This window comes from Salmo salar, chromosome ssa05 (genome assembly GCF_905237065.1).
Source record: "Salmo salar chromosome ssa05, Ssal_v3.1, whole genome shotgun sequence".
Classification (NCBI taxonomy): domain Eukaryota; kingdom Metazoa; phylum Chordata; class Actinopteri; order Salmoniformes; family Salmonidae; genus Salmo; species Salmo salar.
In genome coordinates, this window is record NC_059446.1 from 47,885,798 (window position 1) to 47,913,291 (window position 27,494).

Genomic DNA, 27,494 nt, shown 5'->3' on the forward strand with positions numbered 1-27,494 from the left:
TGTTTGTTTGGCCAGCACCCAGTCAGTAGGCACCCCCTTGGATGCCTTTTAAAACCCCACCTGTTTCGTTCTGGTTGTCAGAGGCTCATTTGTTAGTTCCCTATTTCTGTTGAGCAGCAATTGAATTTTTTTCTTATTTGGGAATGTAACATAACTAGTGATGACCAAGTCTGACCCTGTTTCCTTATTGGCAAGCTTTAGATGGGCTGGCTTCCCGATTGGACAGCACTGTCTAGCCTGGTATCCTGGCTGTCACTGTATCATTCACTTTGAACTTGTCTTCCAGACCTCTCTAAGGTCTTTTGTTTTTACATAAAATCATTGTACACAACACTTAAGGATTCTTCAAGAGGTCTGGGTGATTGATGATTTTTAGAAGGGAGTGATGATAATGGAGGGTTTATGATATTGTTATACAACGGGTGGGTTTAATCCTTAATACTGATTGGTAAAAACCGCATTCCAGCCGGTGTCTATTCCACAAATTACCACCGGCTAAATCTATGACGTTAAAATGCCTATTTACTCTGTTCCATCTGACTGCGCAATCCACTGTCAGCCCAGCCAAGTTATAAACTTGATCTCCATTATAAAAAGCATCTAGACATTATCTCACTTTTCTTTTACACTAAAATTTAGTTTTCAACAGCAGAGATTTGTATAAACCTTACAGAACAAAAAGACTGAACAACTGGATCGCGTCTCTAGCAACCGAACCGATAGAACGAACAACCAGCCAGCTTGGGTAGCAACCCTAGATTTGTGTCGGGACTATATCTTGTGGAAGGATGAAATGGTATGAATAAATTCATCAAAATAATGTTTTTAATGAAAATATGTCAATCATTATTTGAATATGTTGGTAACCCGTTGTATAAAAGTTATAATGCCCTTGAAGCCGGTGTTTTGAAGGGTATATTGGCACAATTTGCTAACACCCCTGCCAATATACCTGCCTTCTCTGGCATTATCACTTAATATTATGTCCTGTGTGCTTTATAGCCTACAGTACAGGCTATCAGTTGAAACAGGCTCTCTGTTTCCATGTCCAGTACAGTAAGATGTGTGAGGGGTGGAGGTTGACTTTGTTCTCTGTCACAGTTAGGATCAGGGTGGAGTGCCGTTTCCTCCGTTGTTTCCTAGACCCCCTCCCCCCTTTCCTCTGTCCGAGTCACACAGCTGCAGACAGCCTACACACACCGGACCTCCACTCACTCTTCAGGCATGCTTTTGACAAGAAAATGGGTATAGGAAGGATCCATTTGGTCACCTTTCGAATCTCCGGGATAAGATCAACTGTATTTCTTGCTACCAGGTGAATGGAGTGAATGTGCTGCTGTGTGTTTCTGGTAGTATCAGTCAGTCAACCCACTGTGGATCTGGAGTGTGTCGGCCCAGCACAGCCTGCATTTATCCTGCTTGAGTGGATTTTAACTAACCTGCCTGCCTGCCTGTCGTGCTCTCCTTGTCAGAGGCAAACCATTTTGCCAGAGCCTGCTGTGCCTGTGTGTAGGACAACCAGGGGAGTGTATATGTTACAGACAACTGTGTTTAGCAACTCATTCTTTGGACATCATGAACTGAATCCACTGGTTTTTGTAACTTCCCGAGGAGATGGATGTACATGGTTTGGACCTGACCTCTGGACTTTGATGTTTTGTCCTTATGTGGCTTAGCAGCCTTCTGTGGGTCTCTGCACTGTCACAGCCGACCCCCGCCCCTCCCTACCTAGGGTGTTGGGATTGACTAGGGACAAGTGTTTGAGTTTTTAAACACAACCTTCTGCTTCCTCATGGCATGCTGCCTCAAGTCCCACCACCATGGAAGCTGGACCCTGACCTCTCACCCAGGTGACTAGCTCTGTAATATAACCTCCATGACCCTGCTTTGGAGCCCATTTCCACCTTTTGACATGTTTCCTCTACCTCCACTTCTGGTGTTTTCAAGGAAGGTATTGTATAGTATTATTACATCTGCCCATCAGCAGCTGGCAAATATTATAGCATTTTTTAAGTGTGCGTTGTTGTGTGAAACGAATTGCTGGGGCAGTGTTATTGTCAGGACATCCTGTGTTTGTGGGACTGGTTAGTTGTTTTGCCCCAGCCCTTCTACACGGTAAATATTATGTCTGCTGAATTACTACCTCAACCTTAGAGGAACCTGGCTCACAGAGATGTTCTGTGACAGGCCTTGTGAAGCTCAGCACCTTGTCAGTCAGCCTGTCAATCACCTGAGCTGTTACCACAGCAGCTGGATGTCTGTACGACACTCAGGCCAAAGAGAGAGTCCTACCTCCAAATTATTTTTAAAGGTGTATGACTCCACATTGTTAGTGAAAAAGCATAAAGAGTGCAATGTGTGTCTGTGTGCTTCCACGTAGCCTGTTGGTGTTGAAAGGCTTATAACAATATTCTCCCAGTAGGGAGGAATGTGAGACTCTTGACTGTGGGACGCTATGGACGGAGGCTAGTGCAAGAGGGACTCTCCCATCCCATAACTGTTGGTTACTTAGTTATGAATGTGTGGAGGAGTATATGCGCTTTCACCATCACCCTGCCAAAGCACACACAGTCCCAGAGCTCTGAGCTAATGTTAATAACCTTTCTAATGAGCCTGGCCCTCCCACGTTCTTTAATCACGGTGCATATGAGTGTCAGGCTAGCATAGCTAGGCTAATTTTCTTCTGCACTTTACTCTGTGTGCATATGGGTGTCAGTCTAGCTCAGATAGGCTATATGTTCTAATACTACACTTTACTTAAATTGCATGGGCCAGGCTAAACAGCAGCTGGTGCACAAGGTTTTGCTCGCCTGAGTTAGAGCACAGCTAGGCTACTAAAAATGTCTGGGCAAGGGTTACCTCTGCTCTCTGTGCTGTAGATGTTGTAGATACCCAGTTGTGGTTGTCATATTTCAACAGTGTTTCTTGACTCTCTATTCTTGTCTCTCTGACTCCATTGCTCCAGTTGATGAAGTTGACCACCTGCACACCACGACGGAGGGAGATGGGGACAGCACCCCTCTCCCATTCAAGGGCAAGGGCAAGTTCTCTACCCTTGGCAAGATCTTCAAACCATGGAAGTGGAGGAAGAAGAAAAGCAGCGAGAAGTTTACGGAAACTTCAGAAGGTTTGTGTTATGGTTTCATTGTGTTTGTTTGTTTGTTTTTATGTGTTGCATTCAACCTTTATCACCTTTCAGTGTGTTTTCCTGTCTCTTGGTGATATGGCCAATTTTCCAGTGTGTCCAGTTCAGTCTGCTTAAACAAGACGATTGTTATAGTGGTTAGAATAATATCATTTTAATTTGAAGATCTGTAAACTTACATCTTTGACTTCTGGAACGTGGTTTTATATGCTATCTGGAAGAAATCTGAAGAAAACCTCAGTGCATTAACGCACTGGCTTAAATTCTGTGTGTTGACGGCAGTTCTGGAGAGAAAGATGTCGATGAGGCGACCGAGGCAGGAGCTTATAGAACAGGGAGTGCTGAAGGAGCTCCCGGAGAATGGTAAGAGTGCTGCCACTGGTGATGTCACTCACTCACCTGATCCCCCACATGACTCAATCAGCCAGTTCCAGTTGGCTCCCTACTCCTTCCACTTGCCCCTAAACTTTGAATGTTTGGCGAAAAATTGCACCGGAGGGCGAAAGATGGCGCCGAAGGGTAGGGCTGCCGTCTTATCGGCTCTTAACCAACCATGCGATTTTGTTTGCTTTTTCGCGTTGTTCGTAACGTTTTTGTACATAATGTTGCTGCTACAGTCTCTTATGACCGAAATGAGCTTCTGGACATCAGAACTGGGAATACTCACCTCAAATTAGAGGAGTCGGACGCAATGGATATACTACGGACACCCGACCATGCCCACATCCCCGTGATTCGCTGGAAAAGTAAACGTAGGTTTCACGGAAAGAGATCTGGATGCCTTGTGAGGATCAGGCGACGAGTGGCTAATCTGCCCTTGCCTTTCGTTCTGCTAGCTAACGTTCAATCGCTGGAAAATAAATGTGAGGAACTGAAAGCACGTATATCCTACCAACGGGACATTTAAAAACTGTAATATCTTATGTTTCACCGAGTCGTGGCTGAACGACGACATTAAGACCATACAGCTGGCGGGTTATACACTATCGGCAGAACAGAACAGCAGCCTCTGGTAAAACACGGGGCGTGGGCCTATGCATATTTGTAAATAATAGCTGGTGCACAATATCTAAGGAAGTCTCAGGGTTTTGCTCGCCTGTATCTCATGATAAGCTGTAGACCACACTATCTACCTAGAGAGTTTTCATCTGTATTTTTCGTAGCTGTCTACATACCACCACAGACTGAGGCTGGCACTAAAACTGCGCTCAATGAGCTGTATTCTGCCATAAGCTAATAGGAAAACGCTCATCCAGAGGCTGCACTCCTAGTGGCCCGGGACTTAGATCAGTTTTACCTAATTTCTATCAGCATGTTAAATGTGCAACCAGAGGGGAAATCCTAGACCACCTCTACACCACACACAGAGAAGCATACAAAGCTCGCCCTCCATTTGGCAAATAAGACCATAAGTCTATCCTCCTGATTCCTGCTTACAAGCAAAAATTAAAGCAGGAAGCACCAGTGACTGGGTCAATAAAAAAGTGAACAGATGAAGCAGATGCTAAACTACAGGAATGTTGCTAGCACAGACTGGAATATGTTCCGGGATTCTTCATATGGCATTGAGGAGTACACCACATCAGTCACTGGCTTTATCAATAAGTGCATCGAGGACGTCGTCCCCACAATTACTGTACGTACATACCCCAACCAGAAACCATTGATTACAGGCAACATTCGCACTGAGCTAAAGAGTAGAGCTGCCGCTTTCAAGGAGCGGGACTCTAACCCGGAAGCTTATAAGAAATCCCGCTACGCTCTCCGACGAACCATCAAACAGGCAAATCGTCAATACAGGACTAAGATCAAATCGTACTACACCGGATCCGACGCTCGTCGGATGTGGCAGGGCTTGCAAACTATTACAGACAACAAAGGGAAGCACAGCCGAGAGATGCCCAGTGACACGAGCCTACCAGACGAGCTAAATAACTTCTATGCTCGCTACGAGGCAAGTAACACTGAAACATGCATGAGAGCATCAGCTGTTCCGGATGACGTGTGATCATGCTCTCCGCAGCCGATGTGAGTAAGACCTTTAAACAGGTCAGCATTCACAAGGCCGCTGGGCCAGACGGATTACCAGGACGTGTACTCCGAGCATGCGCTGACCAACTGGCAAGTGTCTTTACTGACTTTTTCAACCTCTCCCTGTCCAAGTCTGTAATACCAACATGTTTCAAGCAGACCACTGTAGTCCCTGTGTCCAAGAACACTAAGGTAACCTGCCTAAATGACTACCAACCCGTAGCACTCACGTCTGTAGCCATGAAATGCTTTGAAAGGCTGGTCATGGCTCACATCAACACCATTATTCCAGAAACCCTAGACCCACTCCAATTTGCATACCGCACCAACAGATCCACAGATTATGCAATCTCTATTGCACTCCTTTCCCACCTGGACAAATGGAACACCTATGTGAGAATGTTATTATCTATTCATTGCCACTTTAATAACTCTATCTTCATGTACATAATAATCTCGACACCGGTATCCCCCGCACAATGACACATTGATTCTGTACCGGTACCCCCTGTATATAGCCCCGCTATTGTTATTTACTGCTGCTCTTTAATTATTTTTTATTCTTATCATTTACTTTTTTAGGGATTTTCTTAAAACTGCATTGTTGGTTAAGGGCTTGTAAGGTCTACACCTGTTGTATTTGGCGCATGTGACAAATACAATTTTATTTGATATATGTAAAGTGTAAGCAACATGGTGGACGCTCCACCACTACCCTACATATACCTATCCAGACCCTTCAGATCTGCAAACATTTAAGGGTTAGGGCAGCCAAGGGGGAGGGAGCAAATTGGAAATGGCTTTATCTTTATCAGACGAAAGTCCAGGGCTATCACACCTACACAGACAGCATAGTCGATGACAGTAACAGCTTCAAATTCAGCTCACTCAATGGCAGTTGAAGAAAGGCAAATTCACTCTCATGCTCCCTTTTAAACAGTATAACTGTATATTTTGGGAAGAAAATGACATGGCGTTTTCCTTGAGCTGGGGAAAGTGGAACGAATTGCACCCTGCAGCGAAATAGCTTTTAAAGTCAGTGTGTTCTGTGCTCTTACTCTGCCGGCATCGGTGTTGCAGAGGCCCGTTTATTAAACATATTTCACTCCATGGGCAGAGCTCTGTTCCAAAGAGGTTGGCAGTTAGGACACCTTTCTCAAACCTTACATTCTGAAGAGGGCTGCGAAATCATGTCCAGATGCACAGAGGGAACAAATCCAAAAGCCCGTCCTTTGTCCTATTTCAACAAGCCAATTAAATTTGACCATTTATACTCAAATATGCAGAACATTTTGAGTAGAGATGATGGCTTTGTTAGATTTCTGGCTAACCCCTCCCTCACACTTGGTTGGTGACTCAAAGTAGTGTAGTTTATAGATCTTCTGATGTGTGAGTGATGATTGTCTCTGTATGGAAAGTCTCACTGCTTGTATCCATTTTTGTGACAGAAGGGGACGATCCTCACAGCCCCAAACAGCCCTACGTGAAGAATGGCCACACCCTGCCTGTGGGTGGAGGTGGTGGAGGGGGCAGAGGGCAGGAGAACCAGACAAGACCCCCCTCAGACTCTGGGATGAACCCCTCAGACTTTAAGATTAACCCAGCCTGGCTGCCCCAGCCAGAGGACCGCAGGGTCCGCTTCCCCCCAGAGGTAGACCGCCATGGGGACCAGGGTGGCCCCAGAGGCTCCGGACATCAGGAGGAGGGCCGGCGAGGAGGTGGAGGAGGACGGTCCCAGGGGGAGGGGAAGTCTAACATTGCCTGGCAGGGCCAGGTGCAGGGGATCGGGACAGGAGGAGTGTAGACGTGGGGGCAGACTACACCCTTCTGACGGAGACAAGCGGCCGGGCCTGCAGAAGGCGCCATCAGAGGACGGAAGGAGGAGTCGCCCCTCTGAGACAGCATGGAAGCCCGCCCTCCCCCGGCACGCGTCCGCAGAGGAGGGAAGGGCCCATAGAGGTGAGCTATTAACACCGACACATTCTTTTACTTTTAGATTTGTATGTATTATTGTGAATTGTTAGATATTACTGCACTGTTGGAGCTAGGAACACAAGCATTTCGCTACACACGCAATAACATCTGCTAAATATGTGTATGCAACCAATCAAATTTGATTTGACACACACCTTAGTCTGTGGAGTAGGGTGAAGCTGTCCCTAGACACTGATCTAAGGTTTGTGTTTTTCCCCCTAATGGAAGATTTGAAAAGGATCAGATGATCCTAGATCTTTGCATAAAGGCAACTTCTACCTGGAGCCTGGTTTTCTGACTGCCCCCCCCCCCTTCCAGTCAGTCTTCTTCTTCTTCAGTCCTCTGGTTTGGGCCCAGATATAGACAGGAGTCTCGGAGCCTCTTTGCTCCCCTGAGTCCTGCTCCAGCTATGCGTCTTATTCAGGAACAGAAGGGAATAGAGGGAATAGCTCATCCTCTCCTCCTTTCGTAATTAATGCGGCACTATCGTTTTAGCCATTCCTGCCCTTAACCTCTATGGGCTAGGTGGGACGCGTCCCACCTACTCAACAGCCAGTGTAATCCCGTGGCGCGTTATTCAAATACCTTAGAAATGCAAAACCTTCAATTTTTCAGAAATATTACTATTTTACACCATTTTAAAGATAAGACTCTCGTTAATCTAACCACACTGTCCGATTTCAAAAAGGCTTTACAACGAAAGCAAAACATTAGATTATGTCAGCAGAGTACCCAGCCAGAAATAATCAGACACCCATTTTTCAAGCTAGCATATAATGTCACATAAACCCAAACTACAGCTAAATGTAGCACTAACCTTTGATGATCTTCATCAGATGACAACCCTAGGACATTATGTTATACAATACATGCATGTTTTGTTCAATCAAGTTCATATTTATATCAAAAACCAGCTTTTTACATTAGCATGTGACTAGCATGTGACTAGCATTCCCACCGAACACTGCCGGTGAATTTACTAAATTACTCACAATAAACGTTCACAAAAAGCATAACAATTATTTTAAGAATTATAGATACAGAACTCCTCTATGCACTCGATATGTCCGATTTTAAAATAGCTTTTCGGTGAAAGCACATTTTGCAATATTCTCAGTAGATAGCCCGGCATCACAGGGCTAGCTATTTAGACACCCAGCAAGTTTAGCACTCATCAAAGTCAGATTTACTATAAGAAAAATGTTATTACCTTTGCTGTCTTCGTCAGAATGCACTCCCAGGACTTCTACTTCAATAACAAATGTTGGTTTGGTCCAAAATAATCCATCGTTATATCCAAACAGCAGCGTTTTGTTCGTGCGTTCAAGACACTATCCGAAAGGGTAAATAAGGGTGGCGAGCATGGCGCAATTCGTGACAAAAAAATTCTAAATATTCCATTACCGTACTTCGAAGCATGTCAACCGCTGTTTAAAATACATTTTTATGCCATTTTTCTCATAAAAAAGCGATAATATTGCGACCGGGAATCTGCGTTTAGGTAAACAGACAAAAGAAAAGAAAGCATTCGGTCGACTCGGGCACGCGCCTAAGCCCATAGTACTCTGAGCGGCCACTTGCCAAAAGCGATAAAGTGTTTCAGCCAGAGCCTGCCTCGATATCGTTCAGCTTTTTCCCGGGCTCTGAGAGCCTATGGGAGCCGTAGGAAGTGTCACGTTATTGCAAAGATCCTCAGTCTTCAATAAAAAGAGCCAAGATGAAACACTACTTCTCAGACAGGCCACTTCCTGCATGAAATCTTCTCAGGTTTTGGCCTGCCATATGAGTTCTGTTATACTCACACACCATTCAAACAGTTTTAGAAACTTTAGGGTGTTTTCTATCCAAAGCCAATAATTATATGCATATTCTAGTTACTGGGCAGGAGTAGTAACCAGATTAAATCGGGTACGTTTTTTATCCGGCTGTGTCAATACTGCCCCCTAGCCCTAACAGGTTAAAAGCTAATGCCTCTCAGCTCAACCGTAACCCTGCTAAAGAGCTAAAGCTAATTGATACCATTCCAGCTATTACACACTGAGCTAAATGGCATTTAGTGTCTGCTGTTTCTTTTAGATATTATGCTGTCCCTGATTTATCCTAATCTTCTCGCTTTCTCTTTCTCTCTCTCTCCCTCTATTCTCTCTTTTCTCTCACTTCTGACAATCCATTTCATCCCTCCCCCTCTCCTTTTCTCTCTCCCCCGGTTTTCTCTGACCTACAGTGCCTTCAGAAAGTTTTCACACCCTTGACTTTTTCCACGTTAGTTGTTACAGGTAGAGTTTTAAATTGATTCAATTTAGATTTTGTGTCACTGATCTACACACAATACCCCATAATGTCAAAGTGGAATTATGTTTTTAGAAGTGTTTACAAATTAATAAAAAATGAAAAGCTGGAAAGTCTTGCGTCAATAAATGTTCAACCCTTTTGTAATGGCAAGCTTAAATAAGTCACTACAAAGATACAGGCACCCTTCCTAACTCAGTTGCCAGAGAGAAAGGAAACTGTTACAGAGTTTAGAGTTTAATGGCTGTGATAGGAGATAACTGAGGATGGCTCAACAACATTGTAGTTATCCACAATACTAATATAAATGACAGAATGCAAAGAAGGAAGCCTATACAGGAAACCTGTAATCCAACACAACACACCACAGAGTACCACTCTTCATATTTTCAACCATGGTGGCTGGATCATGTTATGGGTATGCTTGTCATCGGCAAAGACTAGAGTTTTTTAGGATAAAAAGAAATGGAATAGAGCTAAGCACAGGCAAAGTCTTAGAGAAAAACTTGGTTTAGTCTGCTTTCCAACAGAAACTGGGAGATGTGTCTTTGTCATCATTAAAGGTGAAGACTGTTATTTTATCAAATCAATTCTCTGTAATTATTATTACATGATTAAACTAATCATGCAAATTTAATTAACTAGGAAGTCAGGGCACCACGGAAAATCTTCAGATTACAAAGTTATAATTTTCAGAATATTACTTTTCAGATATTTTAATATCTGATCAATTAGTCTTCTGTTAATGAATTATTCTTTACCTCATGTCAGTCTCATCTGAACGTCGTAAATTGTTGGTTATCTGCACAAACCCAGCCTTTACTATAAATCATCCATACACCAATTTGCTTAATCATTTATTTACTAACTAACTAAATAATCACAGAAATGCATAAACAAACAAACCGTATATATTGGTTACTAACAATGATAGGGAAGATTCCCTAGTGGGCTAAACCGATATGACGGCTTGGTGGACAAAGGGAAGGGGGTGTATAAATATACAGTCTATAAATATATACATTGAAATGCTAATCCTTCGCACATGAACGCTCACTCATTAAGGAATAATTGCAATCAATGTATATTTACGCCCATATGTCGTTGTGATCTTCTCTGTTGGAATCATCGGTCCGTCTGTTGGAGAGTCAGTTCATCAGAGAGTCTCTGGTTACTCATGGTGGTTGCTCTATCGGCGGCTCCTGATAATGTCAGTTGTAATGGATACGTCATGCTTCCATTGTTCTTAGAGTAGATGTTTTGGCGGTTGTCGGTATTCGCATCCCAAATTTACATAATTTGTAGCTGCAGACTAGTAATTAGTATCTAAGATTTGCTCTTATTCTGTAGGGATTGATAGTCTCAGAGTTTAACCATTTCCAGGCGTGTAGCCAATGCTCCACATGGTATGGTTTTCTAATCTTGGTACTCAAACCTGTGCCACCTCAGCTTACACCGAGGTCTTAACTATTCACAATCACAGCTCACACTGTGGGTTTGCTTAGTCTGAAGAGGATTTTCTTAAGGGGGGCTTTTATTCGTAACAGTAGAAAAGGCGGTTCCATGACGCTGGATCATGTCTGCGCTCACGGGGGCGTGGCCGCTGACTAGTTAAACTTTACAGGGAACACAATTCTATCAAAATTAAAGGTTAACATCACATTACATTATTTCACAAAGAGTTTCATCTTTACTCATTCATTTTATACAAGAATTAGATGCAAACACCATAATTGAGAAATGTACACATTCAGAGATATAGTTATGTGTGTTTTCTGTCCTTCGTGAAGTCACCAGATGAAACACACTCAACATAACTGTCCCTTAAGTGTCCACGGACCCTTCCCACATTCTCACAAGTGGACTTACAGTTTTATTTTCCCATTTTGGGGATTTAGGAGTTCGGCCACGTGAAATCCTTTGTTCAATCGGTGGTCTCCCTCTCTGCATGAAAAGGGGAAGAGAGTCTCCACCAGGAATTTACGACAGGAGATAATAGAACCTGGGTGTAGGAGAGAGTGAGAGAGGGGGAAGCCACGATCTACACCCAGAAAGGGCCACGTCATGACAGAGACAAATTAACCTTTCAACAGGACAATTACCTAAAACACAAGGCCAAAATATACACTGTGGTTGCTTACTAAGACAACATTGAATGTACCTGAGTGGCCTAGTTACATTTTTTACTTAAATTGGCTCTATGGCAAGACTTGGAAATGGCTGTCTAGCAATGTTCAACTTGACAGAGCTTGAATATTTTTTTTAAGTATAATGGCCAAATATTGTACCATCCAGGTGTGCTAAGCTCTTAAGAGTGTCAGAGCTGTACTTGCTGCCAAAGCTGATTCTAACATGTATTGACTCAAGGGGTTGAATACTTATCTAATGAAGATATATTGCGGTTTTATTTTCATAAAAAATAAAAAACAATTTACTTTTTCTTCCACTTTGACATTGAGCATTTTGTGTGGATCATTGACAAAAAAAGGACACATTTTGATCCCACTTTGTAACACAACAAAATTTGAAAAAAGTCAAGGAGTGTGAATACTTTCTGAAGGCACTGTATTTCCTCTTTTCTCTCTGACATCAGCACGTGATAAAGACTTGCCTATAAATAAACTTCAGCTTTGAGAAATGGCGTGGGATAAGAAGCAGGGTGGAGGGTTAGGGGAATGGGGGGAGGGGGTTTGGTAATTACAGCACTGTTTGTCTACACAGCTGATCCCCTGATAATGACAATACACAGGCACACGCTCACACACACACACACACTAGAGTGGCCGAGTGAATGGCACAAATTGTCTCAGTGCTCCAACTCAAGACTGAAACATTTATGTTTTTTAGGGAGATGCATAATGTGATGAGATAGTATCTTTTCCACTATTAAAAGAAACAAACACGCTCCAAAAAGCCTAGCAGTGTGTAGCGAGTTGCTGTGTGTACGGTCTTTGACACGAATGCGCCCATGTGTCTCTCATGATGATGATTAGTTATGAAATGTATAGTACTCTTTAACACATGTATGTTATGTAACATATGTTTTGTATGCTGTGTGTTTTGCAGAATCAGATAGCCATTTTGTTCCTGACCCAGATTCGCTGCGGGATACTCTCCGAGAGTTGCTGCCCCCCAAACAGTCTGTTATGCCCCCCAAGTGGCTGATGAGCTCCACCCCCGAGCCCGGCAGCGAAGGGTCACCCTCACCCCACACCCCATCTAATCACCCTGCAACCACATACTCTTCCTCCTCCTCTTCTTCCTCTGCAGTAGCAAAGCCTGCCCGAACTGTCTCCTCTGCAGGCGCCAACACCCAATCTTCAGCAATAGTGTCCCTTGCGCCATCCTCCACCCCCCAGGCGACCAAGCAGCCTCCCCTCCCCCTGCCCAAGCCCGTCAACAGGGGCATTAATGCTGCCATGTTGGGTGAGTAGTAGTAGTACTAGTTGTGGTGGTTGTAGTAGTAGGGGCCTGTTTAATCACAGAATGGCAGAATTAGCCAATGAGATGCCAGGGGAGACCAGGTGCAGCTTGCATCGATGCACACACATTCACTCATGTGCACGTGCGCACATGCACAATCAGTGGAGCTTCCACGCGTAACTTCTAGTCACGTGTCATATGCATACATGTCTGCAGAAGACTCATGTTACATGCATAAGGGTTACTACAAGGGACACGTGCACGTTTCACGCATTCTCACACACACACACTTTGCCACTCTCATCCTTATAATGATGTTATCCCTGCGGCTCCAGCAGCTGTTCCCCAGCCGATGACTTAATAAGACTGAACTATTTTAGGCAGCAGAGCAGATTTTCCCTGGCATTGTACTCTCCCAGGACACCACTGACTCTGGTGGCTCTGAGCCTGCTCCTGCTCAGCTCCATGCGAAGACAATATTGTTGTTTTTGTTTTTACCAGGGGCGTTTCTCGTTAGGGGAGTCTGACTTTATTCACTGTTGTTCTCTTTGAGATCTGATACGCGTATTACCTTAGGACTGTTTAAACACATTTTTTGTATATAATTCCTTTATCATTATTACATGTAGGTTGGTTGGTTTAGCCTGGAGCTAGTAGGCTTGGAAGTCATTTGCCGTGTGCTCGTTTGTCACCTATTCGCCATCTATAGTCTGTCAAGCTATTTTCATATGTACGTTCTAGAATGTGTGTAGACATTTCAGCTGTTATGTAAACAATTATGTAAACAATTCCGATGAATTAACCATGTCGGATATGTTAAAAATGGGGCATAGAATACTCTGAAAAATGGTTTTCATGATGTAGTCATGTAGCAGGAAGGAGAAATGGCATTAAGAAGTTGCTTCGCTGATAAACTTTCTGCATTCTTAATTTGGTAGAATTACAATACGTTCAGTTATTGTCTACAATGCATTTTAGCCAGTGCATTTTGTTAGGTAATGTTCAAATCAAGGTTATAAAGAACTACTGGGAAAAGTTATGGGATACTTGTAGGTTTTGTAGATTTAAAATCTCATCCGGCATGGTACTGAATATGCAATCATTGCTTCCCCAGCTGTTGTTGAAACATCAAACTGTATATGAATGCTAGCTGAGCCTGTAGTGACTGTTTTCAAAGGTATTCCACTAGTTAATTAGGAATATTCCTAACAGTTAGCTAGGTACAGAGTGATTACTTCCAACGGCTAACCTAGAGGGCCCAAAACTGAAGGAGTTTTGATTTCCTCTCTTCACTTTCCGCACTTGGTGCCCCTCTCACAGCCCAGGCAAGCTCCTCAGACACTTAGCGTAACACTCTAATTAAACAGACCCTCTTGTTCTGGGTGCTAGTAGTGCGTTCAGTGTAAGCATATCCACCTTGGTCGTGTTCATTAGACACCACACGTTTAAAAAAATGACTGTAACCAGGAAGGACTACCTGGACTGTTTTTAAAATGGTGTGCCCTGGTGTAGTTAAGGTGACCAGATATTGGAATTGAAAATCAGGGATTTTTTTATATGGGGCTAGTTGTGCAAAAATATAGAAAAAAAACAATGGTATGGAACTATAGTTAACTATCAATTTTCGATATATTCCATTCAAATACGTGTATTAATTATAACACAGAAATTGATTACCCCTCCAAAGTTTTCTTAGGCTAGTCATTTTAGAATCACCTGTTTAGTAGCCTGGGCCCTCATTTATCAATGTTGCGTACGAACAGAAATGTTCGTAAAACATGCGTGTGATCATTTCTAAGCAATGTGTGGGATTCAACAATTTGTACTTACAGTTGAAGTCGGAAGTTTACATACACTTAGGTTGGAGTCATTAAAACTTGTTTTTCAAACACTCCACAAATTTCTTGTTAACAAACTATAGTTTTGGCAAGTCGGTTAAGACATCAACTTTGTGCATGACACAAGTAATTTTTCCAACAATTGTTTACAGACAGATTATTCCACTTCACTGTATCACAATTCCAGTGGATCAGAAATGTACATACACCAAGTTGACTGTGCCTTTAAACTGCTTGGAAAATTCCAGAAAATTATGCCATGGCTTTAGAAGCTTCTGATAGGCTAATTGACATAATTTGAGTCAATTGAAGGTGTACCTGTGGATGTATTTCAAGGCCTACCTTCAAACTCAGTGCCTCTGCTTGACATCATGGAAAATCAAAAGAAATCAGCCAAGACCTCAGGAAAACAAAATGTAGACCTCCACAAGTCTGGTTCATCCTTGGGAGCAATTTCCAAATGCCTGAAGGTACCACGTTCATCTATACAAACAATAGTACGCAAGTATAAACACCATGGGATCACGTAGCCGTCATACCGCTCATGAAGGAGACACGTTCTGTCTCCTAGAGATTAACGTACTTTGGTGCGAAAAGTGTAAATCAATCCCAGAACAACAGCAAAGGACCCTGTGAAGATGCTGGTGGAAACAGGTACAAAAGTATCTATAGCCACAGTAAAATGAGTCCTATATCGACATAACCTGAAAGGCTGCTCAGCAAGGAAGAAGCCAGTGCTCCAAAAATGCCATAAAAAAACAAGACTACGGTTTGCAAATGCACATGGGGACAAAGATCATACTTTTGGGAGAAATGTCATCTGGTCTGATGAAACAAAAATAAAACTGTTTGGCCATAATGACCATCGTTATGTTTGGCGGAAAAAGGGGGAGGCTTGCAAGCCGAAGAACACTATCCCAACCATGAAGCAGGGGGTGGCAGCATCATGTTGTAGCTGTGCTTTGCTGCAGGAGGGACTGGTGCACTTCACAAAATAGATGGCATCATGAGGCAGGACAATTACGTGGATATATTGAAGCAACATCTCAAGACATCAATCAGGAAGTTAAAGCTTGGTCGTAAATGGGTCTTTGAAATGGACAATGACCTCAAGCATATTTCAAAAGTTGTGTCAAAATGGCTTAAGGACAACAAAGTCAAGGTATTGGAGTGACCATCACGAAGCCCTGACCTCAATCCCATAGACATTTTGTGGGCAGAACTGAAAAAGCATGTGCGAGCAAGGAGGCCTACAAACCTGACTCAGTTACACCAGCTCTGTCAGGAGGAATGGGCCAAAATTCACCCATCTTATTGTGGGAAGCTTGTGAAAGGCTACTCAAAACATTTGACCCAAGTTAAACAATTTAAAGGCAATGCTACGAAATACTAATTGCGTGTATGTAAACTTCTGACCCACTGGGAATGTGATGAAAGAAATAAAAGCTGAAAGAAATAATTATCTCTACTATTAGAAGCTGACAATCTGACATGATATACTTGAGAATGTGCGTAAATTTAAGCACACCTCTGACCATGCGTACTCACAGCACCTTGTGGTAGAAAAGTCAAACTGCTAATGAAATACCATCCACCAAATGGTGGAGAAAGGATTGACATACTGGACCAAATCATAAACTATGAAGAAAAAAAGATAATACATGAATAGTTTATTCATGTATTTCTTTTATAGACACTTCAGCTACAAATAGTTTTCTCAGGGTGCTATCGAATTCATAAACATGAAAGCATTTCAGCCTAATTGAATAATAAAGTCAATTAGAAAGAGTTGAATGTAAGGTTGAAGGCAATTTAGTTAAACCAGTTAAATAATATATAAGGCAACACTGAGGAATTGTGACTTGTCCAAAATAGCAAATCTTGCATTGCTGGAGGATCTGGCACCAGCTACATTACGCAGGGAGCGTATTTTCAAAGAGTGTGCTGTTTTTTTTGCTGAGAGCGACGCTTAGCTTATTAGTAGATTTCGTTTTCCAAGGCATATTTTATTGTGTCTCTGCAACCAACTCTCTCCAGTATTAGAAAGGGAGACGAAACGCACCAATGCCATCCCAGTGCGTACCCAAGTCCTCTCCTCCCTGGGATTTTTGGCCACTGGAACATTCCAACGGGATATTGCGGATCTGTCTGGCATTTCACAACCAACCATGAGCCGAATATTGCCTGCAGTCCTTCATGGCATTATTTCATTGACCCCACTGCATACAGTTTCCGTACACTGCTGTGCAACAGGCCAGAGTGAAAAGGGATTTCCATACCATAGCTGGATGTCATTGGAGCAATTGGCTGCACCCACATCGAAATTAAAGCACCATCTTTGAGCAAATTCAACTTTGTCAACAGAAAAGGTTTCCATTCTGTCAATGTGCAGGTCATCTGTGATTCACATTTGGCTTTGTTGAATGTAGTGGCCAAATGGCCAGGTGGGACACATGATTAATTCATTGTGCAGAACAGTTCAGTCGGCCTTAGCCTCTAGGAAGGAGCTGTTGGGGATGGATGGCTTATTGGTAAGTGACTTGTGTTTTATTTGCAAGGTTTTATTTGCCATGTTAGACCGCTACTGGGAAACAAGATCTGAATGTTGTGTTCATAACTGCAGGAGACCGGGGCTACCCATTAAAAACATGGCTGATGACTCCCCTCACAAACCCCTCAAACCAACAAGAGGCAAGGTACAACCAAGCCCACGTATGCAGAAGAACAGTGGAGCGCACCATAGGCCTGCTGAAAGGGCGTTTGTCTGGGACAGGAAGCACACTGCGATACCAGCCAAGCAAGATTTGCCACTGAAATGACGTGCCTTCAAATGCCATTACGTGAATGTAATACAATGTGCAAATTCCGTTTTAGGTTTGCTACATTGTCAAGGATTGCAGTGTGCTCCACAACATTGCAATCAAAATTGGCATTCCACTGAATGATCCACCCAGACCTGATGAGCACATGCCTGACAGGGAGTGTTTCCCACCACCCATAGCGCTGGCACTAAGGACAAGAGTCAATATCATACAAAGGTTTTAGGTATGGTATCTGTTCTTCCAAATATTGTAATCAAATCGACAAGGAAAACACATTTACATTGCACCAGTATTTGCCTCTCAGGCCGTTGCATACATCCTCCAGCTGCTGTTTGAATCTAAGAATTGATGTATTGATCTCGTTGTTTCAGGACTGCGTCAGTCAAAATATGCGGCGCAGCTGAAGCGCTCGCCAAAGAGGACACCCTTCTTGTAGGCCTGGGGATGGCTGAGGGGTCAGGCAAATCACCCATATCTGTAAAGATTTCATGTTTTGTAATTTTGGTTATATTCATTTTGTTACATTTATATATTTAGATGTGGTCCATGTCTGAATGTGGTTGCGAAAGTAAAGCTTGACTTACCAGCAGTTGGTGTGTCTGATATTCCTTCAGGGTCTGGGAGAGGGTCCTCAGTATCACCATCACAAATGATGCCAGACACTGAGGTCTCTCCAATTATGCTGTCAATGCGCTGATCCATAGCAGACAGTGAAGAGTCACCCTACCCTTCTCCTTTTACACTTATATCTTCCACCGGTGATGAAAAGTTCTATTTCTGCAGTTTTTTTCTTTGTGTTCTTTGATTTCTCCATGTTGGCGGACAGAAATTAGTGACATTTCTTGCAGATTTGAATTGAAGGTTTGTGACCATAAATGGACATTTAGGGCAGTTCTTTATGTAAATTACATTTACATTACATTTTAGTCATTTAGCAGACGCTCTTATCCAGAGCGACTTACAGTAGTGAATGCATACATTTCATACATTTTTTTTCTGTGCTGGCCCCCCGTGGGAAACGAACCCACAACCCTGGCGTTGCAAACACCATGCTCTACCAACTGAGCTACAGGGAAGGCTGATGGCCATGCAAAAGCTCATTTAATTGTGTGGCTTCCAGCCAAATAGCGTTACACTTCTGTTGTCATCGGATGAAAATGAAGCTATATTCTGCCGAATGTGTTGCACCAATGTATTTTCTCTGAAGGATAGCTATAGTTGCACGTCCCTGATCACTCTGTTGAAGCAAAAAAACACTTGACTTTCAATATAAAACGTGAGTGAAATGTTTTAAAAACGCAGATTTTTCTGATGGTCTGTTTTAAAAATGACGATTAATTAACTCTAACGCGACCCCTGCATATCTACCCCTCATCCCGCCACTTCTCTCCTCCTCCATAGCGCCGAAGGCTCAAAACATCAACCTCCATCTCTTCTCCTCTATTTCACTCATCCCTCCATGGCACCTGTCAGACCAGGCAGGATGGAACCAGATATGATGAGCACTACAGGAAAAACAACCTGAAGGCATAGGCTAGACGCGTACACACACACACACAAACACACACACACACACACCTAGGGCTTTGACAGTCATGGAATTTTGAATGCCGGTTATTGGTCAGCCAAATGACTGTGGTTACAGTAATAACCGTTTGAATAACCGTTTGTTTAATTTTTAAAAGACACATTTTCCTCTCCTCCGCTCCTGACTGCATGTGCTGCTGCTGCTGCAGGGAGGGGGGCGTTGCCTAGACAACCCAACTCGTTTGCTACAACACCTTACTTGTTTCAGCCAGAAGTAAATGAAACTTCACGTGCACTAGCACAGTGTTTTACAATGTGTTTGATTTATCAAGGCAAAATACTTACAGGTGTCTGTAAATCAAGCATACGAGCAATTGATAAATACCAACTTTGTTTGTAGTTGCGAACATTCTACATTTTTATTTGTACGAGTTAATTTAGAACATTGATAAATGAGGGCCCTGGTGGGCATGGTTGTTAATGCGGTGGTTACATGTTTGTATCAATGAACGAACGTTCTCATCAATGGTCAAACAAGTTTGGTACAGGGATAGACAATTTGTACATGCAAATCTGACTGGATACAGCATTTTGATTATTGAAATATCAACCTCAATGTAACTTCACAGTTGCATCTTTCTTTCTGAGGGATAATCGGGGATATTTTCAGGGACAGCTCTAGCCGGGGACAGGCCACTAAAGTTGGGGACTGTCCCTGTAAATCAGGGACGTCTGGTCACCCTATACACACTGTATACATTCAGCCAGCCTATATGAGAGCTGAAGGCCTGCGTGTCGTACCTCTCGTCCCCCGCCAGCCTCCACTCTACAGGGGGGTGTGAACCAGAATGACTCCCAACTGCCCCTCTACTGGTCCTGCTGGAAACGCGAGGGCGACTATGACGTCTACCTGTCCCTCCCTGTCTACCTGTGTCGACGGGACGGCAGAGGCCTGCGGTCAGGTAAAACAAAGGATGCCCACCAATGCCCCTCTTCACTAGCATCGCCGAAGCAATGGTGCCCACCCTGTCTCTCTAACGTCTTCCCGAGCCTGCGTTGTGTGTGTGTGGCTGTATGCCCCGCCCTGTTAACGTCAACCTTCTGGTCACCTGCGTCATCATATTGCATCATCCTGACTTGAAATGCCTCATGCCAAATGCTACCTGGATGCTACTGCTGGACTAACCTATAACGGCCTGGATTGAGTGCTCTCTTATGCTCATGCCACGTTAGGCTGCATGCACGTAACAAGGTTGAATGAGAGTGAGGTGTGCGTGTAAGTGGGTTTAAGTGGGTGAATGTGGGTGTCTGAGCACCATATGTGTACTACCACCTCTGGCGTGAATGGGGGAGTAACTGAGTGTCTCCCGTGATGGCTAGCTGTGGCTGCGCAGCGCAGACCAGGCTGCCCCATAAAGGCTAATCCACACATCTGCTCTGGAGAAAGAAAGGAGAGAAGGGCAGATGAAGGGCTTGACTCTGTTTAAAGCAGATGTTATAGTCCAATCCAGTCTACTGCATGCTTCATGTCTGGCGCTTAAATCGGTCAGCTGCTGTGATCTATTGTACTCCAGTATGTAGTATGTGTCCATGGCTTTGTATTTTAATGCTATTTCATGTTGACACATCCGTCAGCAACTGCATCAAGCTTACATATTTAAAGGTTTGCATGCAATCGCAAAATGTCTATTCCAGCTTGTTTGAACAGGGTTTTTTCATAATTCTCAGTTCAGAGAGGCTAAGAGACGATGGATGAATACTGGCCAATTCGATTTGTGTATGGTCTGTGTGTGTTCTAGAGCATGTGTACTTATTCAAACCCTCACTGTAACCTTGATTGCCACATGCACCCGTTTGTAATGTAAGACCCTGTCCGATGCAAATATGTGACCTGGGTTTGTGGATCTATGCATTCATGTGGACTCAGTCATGTGATCTGGGTGTGTATATCCATTCATGTGCACTCACCCATGTTAATTGGGCTCGATCTTACATGTAAATTTAGACATAAACAAGCATGTGCACTCACTTGATCCGCAGTTGAAAGGCCAGATTTAGGTTAATGAAGTAAGTGAACACCTTCAATAAACTGTGTTTCTCAATCCCACAGGCAACCTCACCCAGGCCGGTACCAGCCTTGTGCCAACTAAGCCCTCCCCACCGATGCCCCCCAAGAGGACCACCCCTGTCACAAAGCGCAACCCGGAGGACCCCTCTGCGTCCACCCAGTCTGTCCCCCCCTCCCCCCCTGCTTTCTCCTGAGGACCATCATAACCACTCATTGGGCTTCCAGATGCCTCCCCCGTCCCCGCCCTTACCCAACTACATCCCCCCTTCTCCCCCCGCCAGCATCTGCACGCGCACTACCTCCACCACCAGCACTCCTACCAACATCCCATCCCCCAGCCCTTGCTCTTTGACCCCCCAGCCCCACCAGTGAGCCCCCCCAGCGTCCAGCCCCCGTCCCCCTGCACATCATGATCCAGAGGGCCCTGTCCAGCCCTGGCCAGGCCCAACCTCATCCCGACGGCTCCCAGCGTTCAGCCCACTCCCTGCTCTTTGAGACACCGCCCGAGTACCAGGGGGACCGCGGCCGGCCCCTAGCCGTCAGCATCCAGCCTCTGAAACTGTGAGTCCTGTGGATATTTCCTCAATGTTATAGACTTGAGTAAAACACACACCTCAAACATTAGGTGTAAAGTTGGCAAGACCTTGTCTAGGACTTATGAATGAATCTAGCCACACAATCTTTCTGTGATGCCAATGATTTATTATCAGCTCCGTCGATAATATGTGACTGGCGGCTTTTCCTATTTCTGTTGAAAACTCATCTGATCTCCATCGCTCCATTTTTCTCTCTCTCCCCCCTCTCTCTATCAGGACTGAGGATGACTACTCCGAGGAGGATTATGATGATGATGATGATGATGATGATGATGATGAAGAGGAGGAGTACGACGGGGAGCTTCCCCAGCCAGAACTGGAGCCACGGAGCAGGAGGTGCATGGTGGGAGAGCCCAGCATCAACATCATCCCCGAGGGGCCCAACAGCAGTGAGGAGGAGGAGGAGGAGGAAGAAGAGCAGGACCTGCAAAGGGAAGACAGCGACTCAGACGGGCCAGTGCTCTATAAAGATGAAAATTCAGACGAGGATGAGGAGGATGAGCCTCCACCCAGTATGTATCTCTGTCTCACTTGAATTGGGTTATGGATAAACATTTATAGTCAGATACAGCAGCATATTTAAAATACTGTAAAAAGAAATATGCCACCTAGCAGACTCGTTGGCATATTAGAAGTGACTTACAGTAGAGTGAGCGCATACTTTTTGTATGTGACTATGATCCCTGTGGGAATTTACCCCCGATTTGGCATTGTTAGCACTGCACTCTTACCAATTGAGCCACACAGGATACCTATACAGTACCAGTCAAAAGTTTGGACACACCTACAGTGGTTGCTCCACTAAAGGTTTTGCGATTATGCTGCGAGACTTAGAGGTAATATGTGGTTTAGTACGGTACCCTGCGTCACTACTTCATTGCTCCAGACCAGCGCAAGGGGGAGTTAGAGCACTGATTATGCTTTTGGGTCCTACTGTGTCTCTAACTGACAATGAATGGGCGACATGAACCTAAATAGAAAATTATAATTGTGCATGACTTCAGTATTACTTACTAAAACTGTTGTTACACTAAGGTTTTTATTTTATTTTGTTAGGATTATTTTGCTCTTACTGTAGTACTGTAGCCCACTCCCGACCGGTCACGTTGTACAGCGCCTGAGTGGCGCAACGGTCTAAGATACTGCATAAACAGTGCATGCAGTGCTGCTACAGATGCTGGTTCAATACCCGTGCTGGCCTGGGAGAGACCCATGAGATAGATGACTGTAGGTTTTTGGTTTCTCTCCCTCTAAAAACAGAAATAAATCATTCTAATTCTAAATAACAGACTGGCTTTATTTACAAATTAGTAACAATGTCTCTCCCCATGAGATCGTCAAGGCAAAGAGTGGCTACTTTGAAGAATCTCAAACATAAAATCTATTTTATTTTGTTTTGTTTAACACTTTCTTTTTGGTTACTACATGGTTCCATATGTGTTATTTGTTTATATATTTTTGTTGATGTCTTCACTATTATTCTACAATGTAAAAAATAAAGAAAAACCCTTGAATGAGTAGGTGTGTTCAAACTTTGGACTGGTATTGTATATCTTTGTATACCTGACTACATCTCTCTGTGGTTCTTGTTCAGGTGCTTTGGCCAGCAGGGTCAGAAGGAAAGACACGTTAGCTTTGAAACTGAGTAACCGACACGCCCCAGAGAAACATGCTCGAGAGGACAAGTCCAGCGGTCACACCGAACGACGCACTCCGGGACACACACCAGGTCACACACACCAAGGGTCAACAGGGCTGACATGGCAGAGCAGGGAGCAATGGGAGGCCATACGCACACAAATAGGCTCTGCACTCACAAGGTAATAGATAAAGCCACACACTCACTATCATTTTTTTCTCGCTCTTTCCTCTTCTCTCCACATATACACACACCAAATCTAACACAAGGTTGATGTGAACTTCTATCCTCTAGGCGTCTCAGCCAGAGACCCAGTGCAGAGGAGCTGGAGCAGAGAAACATCCTTCAACGTAAGTCTTTCCTACTCCCCATCACAATTTCTCCGACAGGTGAAAGCTTTGTGGTGGAGGCATGGAGCGCTTGCCTTCACCCGTCCGATCACGTCTAATCAGAGAACTTAAAAGAAGGGAGGAAGGAATAATGCACTTTTATGGAATTAGAATGGGGCCTACGTTTTCACCTAATCACAGCTCAATCCCCACTGGTATTTCTCTCTCAGTAAGGATTCTTGTTATTTATATAAATGAGGCCACATTCCAAGAGCATGAAGCCACTTCTTATCAATGTGGGTTATATTTTTTTTATCTCAGTCGGTGTACTTGTGTATTTGTACCTAGTACCTTTATTAAATCCCATTGGAAAATCCGATTTTTGTGAAATAGACAGCAATTGCACAATTTGGTTAATGTCTGTACAGGGTTCTAAACATTGGTTTGACTCTCTCTCTCCTTTCCAGCCAAGAACCAGGTAGACAGGCAGGCGGAGGTCAGAGAGATCAAACGTAGACTCACCAGGAAGGTAAGACCAGTGACACACACACGCACTACTGTTAGCTGTAATAATATATTTCTCTCATTTAACAGAACATTTATGTATAGAGTATTAACGAGTGAATTGTTATAAAACAAGCTGAGAGAAGGTAGTCTTCTTCAAGGGAGACTGGCAATGAGGCCCTTTATCTACTTCCCCAGATTCAGATGAACTTGTGGATACCATTTTGGCTTTCAAAACAACCTCTAACTTCCTTCATACAGAACACAAATTCATCTGACTTTGGGGAAGTAGATAAAGGGCATCATCCCTTTAAACTCTTCATTTAACTCCTCCTCTAGCTGAGTCAGAGGCCCACGGTTGCTGAGCTACAGGCCAGAAAGATCCTGCGCTTCCATGAGTATGTGGAGGTCACCACAGCCAATGATTACGATCGGCGAGCGGACAAGCCCTGGACCAAGCTAACACCTGCTGACAAGGTACAATCAGCTGTCAGTCATAGCTACCTAAAGCCCACGGCTAAAGCCCACGGCTTGTAATGCACTTATTTATTGACACCAGTGTATCTTATTGCCCAGTAATGGAAGTATATATTTCTGTCTTTACTTTAGCAGTTAGACGCTCTCTTATGCAAGTCTTAACTCTATTAACTTTTCCTCCTTCGTCCAGGCTGCCATTCGGAAGGAGCTCAATGACTTTAAGAGCTCTGAAATGGAGGTTCATGAAGACAGTAGGATCTATACAAGGTACTTCCTCAGCCTATGGACAACATGAAGTTATATACACAATTACATAATATAGATCTTGCATTAACATACCAAGACATTTGTTTCGATCCCTTTAATTGGCAGCTCTTACAGCCTTGGAAAATGCCTTTTTGATATGTTGAGTTGTTGTGATTGATCAAATTATCATTGATGTCCTTTTCTTTAGGTTCCACCGACCTTAGCATCCACCCCATACTGGAAAGCACTTACTTAACCAGTGGCCGGCAGAGTCTCTGGAGAGGAGTCGCAGGGTCTTGGTGCTCCCTAAACAGACTTCCCTTTTATGTTGCTGAATGTACTGTACAGATCATCAAGGAAGGCCCTGGAATTGACTGAATGGAAAACAGGGGGACTGAGGACCAGATGCAGTATTTCTATCGGACAGTAGGGGGTACCAAGTGCCAACAAAGTGAAGAGGTGGCAGCGGGGCTTGACTGAGAGGGCTGACTGGGAGCCACTCTGCCGATGTGTGTTATCCTTCAGGGTTCCACTGACGACGACCTTTTGCCACCTCTTTCGATGTTGCCTTTTTTCTGATTTTACTCTGTATGGCACAGTTAACCCATGTTGCAGAGATGTAAATGTAATAACATTACAGTAATAATAGTCATAATAATGACAGCTACAATAAGAAACACATTAATAATAAATGTTAGAGACAAAGCTGCAGAAAGAGAATGAGGAGGAAGACGACTGTGGGATTTGCCATTCCCAAAACTGGAAAAGCTCTGGGATTTTTGTGTACTTGTGTATAGATTTCTGTGATTTCTTAGACTGAAACTTGAGAGTTCTAATAATGACAACTGTAATTAATGCATAATATTTTGATCACATCAGAAATTACTGCTTTTATTGAACCTGTTTTATAGTGTGCATTTTTACATTTTAATCATTTAGCCGACACTCATCCAGAGTGACTTACAGGAGCAATTAGGGTTAAGTGCCTTGCTCAAGGGCACACCGGCAGATTTTTCGCCTAGTTAGCTTGGGGATTCGAACCAGCGAACTTTCGGTTACTGGCCCAACGTTGTTAACAGCTAGCCTGCCTTGCCTGTATTTATATTTCGCTGTGACGTGGGGTGAGCGTTTGAGCTTTAACTAGTCATAGGAAAGAACACAATGAGGAGGTAGTTGGTGTGCTATTCTTTTTTTTATATGTTTCGTAATTTTTTTGCCAGGCCCTGATCCCCATGCTGACAGTAGAATGCTGTTTTTTCATATCGCAGATTTCTTCATTTCGCTGCATGAGCCAACACACAGTGCAATTATTGAATCAACAGTTTTTTTTATTTACGCTTTTTTATTTGTGTTTTTTGTACTTCTCTACATAGGTCAAACCATGCAATGCTGCAAATAATAGCTGTTTTAAAATGCTAAGATTATGATGATGGCATCTTAAATAAAACAAAAGTTAAAATGTTACAAATCTTTACAGAATGTATCAAAGTCCAGTTAGCGTAGATCAGGATTTGATGAAAAAAACATAATTAGTGGATTTCACGGTTGACAGGGAATTATTTCAACAGGAAAATACTTTTTTATCTGGAGAAATGTTACATGCGTTGTATTCTGGCCAGTAGATTACAGTCCTTTAATGTACAGATGCATTTAGGTTACTGTTGTGTATATATTGTTCTTCCTTATTATTTGAAAATATATGTTAACTATTATAGGTTGCTATTTTTCTAAGCACAAAATATTACTGTATGATTAAACACTACAACAATGGGAATCTTTAAGTGTTCAGTTTTACTTCGTTTTTTTACGAAATGTGGAATTTTAGTAACTGCCTGTAAATAGTGACCTATAATTAAAAACCTTAAATCACTCTTTGAGTCTTTCTGTTGGACTTATGCCGCGTTCACGTGCTAGTCGGAACGAGGAAACAAAAAATTTTCGACTTGCTAACTGTTTGCAGTTACACGTGCCGCGCTCAAACAATTAGAAAGTCTAACATCTGAGTTTCCTACTTCCGACTAGCACTTGAATGCAGCATTAATAGCTCACTTATGTGAATAAATATATGCGTGCAGGGTAAAGGGATTGTTCACTCCAGAATGAATTGCCTAATTTAGATAGAGTCCCCAATTGTGAAGATCCAGCTAAATCCTGTAATTCCAAATGAATGAGACAATATATCTCATTCATCTGGGATTCAGGCATATAGCTGAATCACAAGAACCTACAAGTGGCTCTAGACTAGTTAATATATTTTTTTTAAATAAAAAAAATCTGGGTAACTAGTACCTTACTGTAGTAGATTTCCATAAAAATAGTTTTTAAAAAAATTACAATTTTTAGCAAAACAATATTTCTCAAGAAAGAATAATTTTGCTAGGACTAATCACGTTTCCATCCAGTTTTTATGCGAGTAAGTCATACCGTATAAAAAAAATCACAACATGTGTGATGGAAACAGGAAGTTTTGGAACAATTTTATAAATGCTGCCATAATTCGCAGCAGGTCAGCTTGGTGGAAACACGTCTGTTGGGAAAATTTGCATATTTTCGTTATGCGTATTTTAGAATATTTGCATGAAAATG

At 43.2% G+C, this 27,494-nt stretch overlaps 1 protein-coding gene across 1 annotated transcript; it reads left to right on the forward strand.

Moving 5' to 3' along the window:
- The first annotated feature begins 785 nt into the window (after positions 1–785).
- On the forward strand, positions 786–26,778 carry LOC106605010 (phosphatase and actin regulator 4B). Its single transcript, XM_045718290.1, is given in 16 exon segments — positions 786–1,850; positions 2,966–3,127; positions 3,428–3,508; positions 6,625–6,947; positions 6,949–7,135; positions 12,506–12,865; positions 21,160–21,260; positions 21,262–21,399; positions 21,402–21,499; positions 21,927–22,225; positions 23,308–23,533; positions 23,647–23,702; positions 24,149–24,210; positions 24,525–24,662; positions 24,853–24,929; positions 25,117–26,778. Coding segments are annotated over 16 exon segments (2,382 nt in total). The 5' UTR covers positions 786–1,792; the 3' UTR covers positions 25,133–26,778.
- Positions 26,779–27,494: the final 716 nt, after the last annotated feature.